General features: G+C 38.3%; 1 protein-coding gene across 1 annotated transcript; it reads right to left on the bottom strand.

Annotated features, from left to right (window-relative positions):
- Positions 1 to 3,488: 3,488 nt before the first annotated feature.
- LOC142175272 (uncharacterized) lies at positions 3,489 to 3,884 on the bottom strand. Its single transcript, XM_075241857.1, has one exon. It carries the CDS (start codon positions 3,882 to 3,884, stop codon positions 3,489 to 3,491), a length of 396 nt encoding a protein of 131 aa, XP_075097958.1.
- Positions 3,885 to 6,050: the final 2,166 nt, after the last annotated feature.

Consider the following 6,050-nt stretch of genomic DNA (forward strand, 5'->3'; position numbering starts at 1 on the left):
CCAACTAGACTTTATACCAAATCCAAACTTATCCCAAGGCTCAAAACATCATAAACAATAACAAAATAAAGAATTGAATATCAAATCCATCTTTTAACTTTCAAACATTCTAACTTCGCTGAAAGCATCCGAATCACACTTAGATATTTTAGATTACAATCAAACTTTTCTCACAAGTTTCAATAAATCATTAGGACCAATCTAAGGTATTAAAACCATAACTGGAGTCCGATAAAATCAACTCCCGGTCAAACTTATGAACTCTCCAATCCTTTAAATTACCAACTTTCAAAAAATAGAATCAAAATTTTCTAGGAATCTCCAAATTCAAATCCTAACATACACCCTAGTCCAAAATCACCACACGAACTTATTGGAGCCATCAAATTACTAATCCGAGCTCGTTTACTCAAAAGTTAAAACTTGGTCAACTTTTACAACTTAAGCTTCCGAAAATAGAATTAAGTGTTCCAATTAACGTCCAAACCTTTCCGAAACTAAGCCAACCATCCCCATAGTTCATAAAATATCAAACAAACAATGGGAAGCATCAAATAGATGAGCAGGGCTCTAATGCACAAAATAGCCAACCAGATTGTTACATTCTACCCTTTTTAAACAAATGTTCATCCTCGAAAGGGCTTAGAATTATACCTGAAATGCCAAAAAGATGAAGATATCTGCTGTGCATATCATGCTCGGTCTTCCAAGTTGCTTCCTTGACCGGTTGACCCCTTCATTGATGTAATCTCTTTCGAACTAAACTTCTGAACCTGCCTATCCAAAATGACCATTGACTCTTCCTCATAATCCAGATTCTCATCCAACTACATTGAATTGAAATCTAACATAAGTGACTTGTCTTCATAATACTTTTGAAGCATGGAAATATAGAATACCAGATGAGCTCCCGACAAGCTGGGTGGAAAAGCAAGCATGTGAGCCACCTCATTAACTCTCTCTAAAACATCAAATGGACTAATATACATGAGGCTCAACTTGCCCTTCTTGCCAAACCTTATCACACCCTTCATAGGAGAAACTCTAAGAAGAACCTTTTTACTTTCAATGAAAGCCACATCACGAACCTTTCAGCATAACTCTTCTGCCTCGACTACAATGTATGAAGCCGCTCCTAAATCAACCTCATCATCTTTAGAGCATCAAGAACCAAATCTTTACCCAATAACTTAGCCTCACAATGCTCAAACCAACCAATCGGAGACCGACACCGTCTCCTATATAAGGCCTTATACGGAGCCATCTAGATACTGGACCGGTAGGTATGGTTGCAAGAAAAGTCCGCCCATGGTAGAAATTGAATGCATTGTCCTCCAAAATCAATAACATAGGCTCTCAACATATTCTCAAGGATCTGAATGGTCTTCTTGAACGCCCATCCATCTGTGGGTCAAATGCAATGCTAAAATCCACCTGCATGCCCAACGCTCACTTAAAAAACTCTCCAAAAGTGCGATGTGAATTAAGTGCCCCGATCCAAAATGATAGAAACAAGAATACCATGCAATCGGACAATCTCTCTAGTGTAGATCTATGCTAACTTCTCTAAAGTGTAAGAAGTCATGACCGGAATAAAATGTACAGACATGGTCAATCTGTCCACAATGACCCAAAAAATATCTAACTTCTTCAGGGTCCATGGCAATCCTACTACAAAGTCTATAGCAATACGCTCCCACTTCCACTCTGGTATATCTATCTTCTGAAGCAAAGCACCTGGTTTCTAATGCTTATACTTGACCTGCTGACAATTCAAACACTGCAAAAACATGTCCAACAATATCCTTCTTCATCCTTTACCACCAATAATGCTGCTTCAAATCATAATACATCTTCGTGGCACCTGGATAAATAGAATATTGCAAACTCTTAGCCTCCTCAAGAATCAACTCCCTTAAAACATCTACATTAGGAACACAAATCCGACCATGAAGTCGCAATACACCATCATCACCAATGGCCACCTACTTAGCACAACCTCGCAACACCATGTCCGTAAGGAGAAGAAAATGAATATCATAATACTAGCGAGCCTTAATGTGCTAAAATAAGGATGACTGTTCTACAACACAAGCAAGAACTCTACGAGGCTCGGAAATATCCAATCTCACAATCTATTAGCCAAGGACTAAACATCTATAGCCAACGACCTCTCCACAGCTGGAATATATTCCAAACTTTCCCTACTCTCCACCTTTTTACTCAAAGCATATGCTGCCATATTCATCTTTCCCCGATAACATAAGATAGTGATGTCATAATCCTTCAACAACTCCAACTACCTCTACTGCCTTAAATTTAAATTCTTTTGCTTGAACAAGTGTTGAAGACTCCGATGATCAATGTAAGCCTTACATGACACACCATACAAGTAATGTTTCCAAATCTCCCCGAGTCCAAATATGTCTTTTGTATCAAGATTCGACCTTAAATTGAGGTCTAAATATCCAAATTTACTTTCTTAAGTTTCTATCAAAAGTCCTAGTTTCTACATTTAAAATCCCATTTTCTATCGAAGTTGTAGGCACGACCAAATGGCACGTAGGTGCAACACTATGTCAGTGCAGATGTCACAAGTGTGACAACACCTTCACAAATGGGGAGCATGCATCCGCGACAAAAAGTGCACATATGGGACTAGTCCCAACTCTGAGCCTCTTTGCAGATGCGGCTCCGCACCTGGGCATCACAAAATTGCAGGTGCGATATGCTTCCAGGTTCCCCATTCACGCAGATGCGAGCCACTCGTCCGTACAAGCGGCCTCACACCTGCACACCTCCAGAAAGTAGGTGCGACCTTAGTTCGCACCTGATCACCACAGGTGCAATACCTGAAAGTTCACAAACAGTAAAAGACATCCAAAAATGCCTGAAATCAATTTGAAACAAACTTGATGCCCCAGTCTCCAGTCCAAACATCCTAGCAAGCGTATAAAACTTACACAAACTCGCTTGAAAGATCAAAACATCAAATAACATCTAAAATCAAGAATCAAACATCGAAACTCAAGAATTTTCAAATGTTCATAAACTCAAACTTCCAACTTTCAACTATAAGTGCCGAAATGACTTTGGGTCAACCGGGACCCAAACCAAACATATGTACAAGTCCAAAATTATCATACGAATCTACAAGAGTCATCAAAACACCGATCAAAGGTCTTTTACCAAGAATGTTAACCGTGATCAACTCCAATAATGTTAGGACTTTAAAATCAAGATTTCTTTGTCAAACACATCTAAACTTTCCGGTAATCAAAACGAACCATGCACACAAGTCTTAAATCATCAAATGAATCTATTCAAGGTCTCAAATCACAAAACCGAAAGGTAGAACTCAAAATGACCTATCAGGTCATTATATTCTCCCTCTCTAAAAAAAATGTTCGTCTTTGAATGGACATGAAAATGTACCTGAACTGGAAAAAATAATATGGGTATCTACTCCTCATATCGGACTTAGACTCTCAAGTAGCCTCCTCAATCGGCTTCCCTTTCCAAAACACTTTTAGGAAAAGAATTTCTTTAGATCTTAACTTTCGCACTTGTCGATCTACAATAGCCACCAACTCTTCTTCATAAGTCAAATTCTCATCAAGCTTCACTGTGCTAAAGTCCAAGACATGCGACTTATCGTCATGATATTTTCGGAGCATAGAAACATAAAAAATCAGATAAACTCCCGAAAGACTATGAGGCAAAGCAAGCCTATAAGCAACATCCCTAACTCTCTCTAACACCTCAAACGGGCCAATGAACCTTGGGCACAACTTAACCTTCTTCCCAAATCTCATCATACCCTTCATGGGTGAAATCTTTAAATGTACTTTCTCACATTTCACAAATGCCACATCACGGACCATCTTGTCCGTATAACTCTTTTGCCTACTCTACGTTATTCGAAGACGACCCTGAATCCACTTCACCTTATCTAAGGCATCATAGACCAAATTGTACCCAACATCCTAGCCTCACTAGTCTCGAACCAACTAATAGAGAACTGCACTATCTACCTTTTAAAGCCTCATACGGCGCCATCTGAATGCTGGACTGATAGGTGTCGTTGCTGGAAAACTCCGCCAATGGTAGAAACTATTCTTGATGGACTCCATAATCAATAAGACAGGTTCTCAACATATCTTCAAGGATTTAAATAGTGTGCTCAGACTGTCCATCCGTCTGCAGGTGAATGCAGTGCTAACTTCCACCTACGTGCCCAACTCTTACTGAATGGCTCTCCAAAAGTGCGATGTGAACTGAGTACCATGTTCCAAAATTATAGAAATGGGCACACTGTGCAAATAAAAAAATCTCTCTGATGCGATTTGACCCAATTTCTCTAAAGTGTAAGAAGTCATCACTGGAATGAAATGTGCAGACTTGGCCAATAAGTCCACAACCACCCAAATGGCATCGAACTTCCTCAAAGTATGTGGTAATCCTACCACAAATTCCATAGTAATACACTCCCTCTTTCACTCCGCTATAACCAACTTCTGAGTTAAACCACCTGGTTTCTGATATTCATACTTCACTTGCTGGTAATTCAAACATCATGAAATATGCCCAACAATGCCCTTATTCATCTTCCACACCAGTAATGCTGCTTCAAGTTACGATACATATTCATGACACCTCAAGAATCAATTCCCTCATACCATCAACATTAGAAACACAAATCCGAACTTGTAGTCGCATAACACCATCATCTCCAATGAATACCTTTTTGGCACCACTTTGCTGCAACGTGTCCTTCAACATTAACAAATGTGTATCATCATACTGGCGAGATTTGATGCGCTCCAACAAAGGTGATTGTGCCACCACACAAACAAGGGCTCTACTAGGCTCGAAAATATCCAATATGCCATATTTGTTAGCCAAGCCTTGAAAATCCATAGTCAATGATCTCTCCTTAGCTAGAATAAATGCCAAACTACCCATATTCTTCGCCTTTCTACTCAAGTCGTCTGCTAATACATTTTTCTTCCTCGGATGATACAAGATAGTTATATCATAGTGTTTCAATAACTCCAACTACCTATACTACCTCAAATTCAAATTCTTCTGCTTGAACAAGTGCTGGAGGTTGCGTTGATTAGTGTAAACCTCACATGATACACCATATAAGTAGTGTCTCTAAATCTTAAGCGCATGCACTGTAGATGCTAACTCCAAATCATGAATAAGATAATTCTTCTCATGGGTCTTTAACTATCAAGACGCGTAGGCAGTCACCCTACTATCCTGCATTAAAACCGCACCAAAACCAATGCGCGAAGCATCACAATACACAATGTAGGCTCCTAAACCTATGGGTAACACCAACACTACGTACTCAAAGCAACCTTGAGCTTCCGATAGCTCTCCTGGCACTAATCAGATCATCTAAAATGAGAACCTTTCTGAGTCAGCTTGGTCAATGGGGCTACGATATTTAATTTGTGACATATATAGGTCAAAGACGTTTCGTATTCTATATTCAATTGATTTATAACTAATGATGCATGATATAGATTAATCAATGTAGGTCAATATGTTTTATCTCTTATATTCATGTATCTAAGTTAGTTTTCTAATTAGTTATAACTCGATGAGTTATTTTAATTACTCACATATATAAAATTGATGATTAATCATACTTATCTTGTACTAAATATATGTTATACTTCGTTGTACAACTTTAACTGTATAAGCCATTATTGCATATCATCTTCTTTAACTTCTAGGAATTAGTGCTTCTATATGACGTGCGAGCATGCCTTATTCTTACTTGATCAGTGCTCCATTTGAAAACTTAAAAATTGATCAGTGGTGTATATATATAGCTTGTTAAAGTTTGACCATGTTTGACCTATTAATTTAACTCGTTTACTTAATACTAATAACTTCTTTTGTTTATTTAATTTGTGACACATATAGGTTAACGGCGTTATGTGTACAAATATATTCAATTGATTTACAACTACCGATGCATGGCATAGATTAATCGATATAGGTCGAGACGTTTTATCTTTTATATTCACTAA

Source organism: Nicotiana tabacum, chromosome 21 (genome assembly GCF_000715075.1).
Source record: "Nicotiana tabacum cultivar K326 chromosome 21, ASM71507v2, whole genome shotgun sequence".
Lineage (NCBI taxonomy): Eukaryota > Viridiplantae > Streptophyta > Magnoliopsida > Solanales > Solanaceae > Nicotiana > Nicotiana tabacum.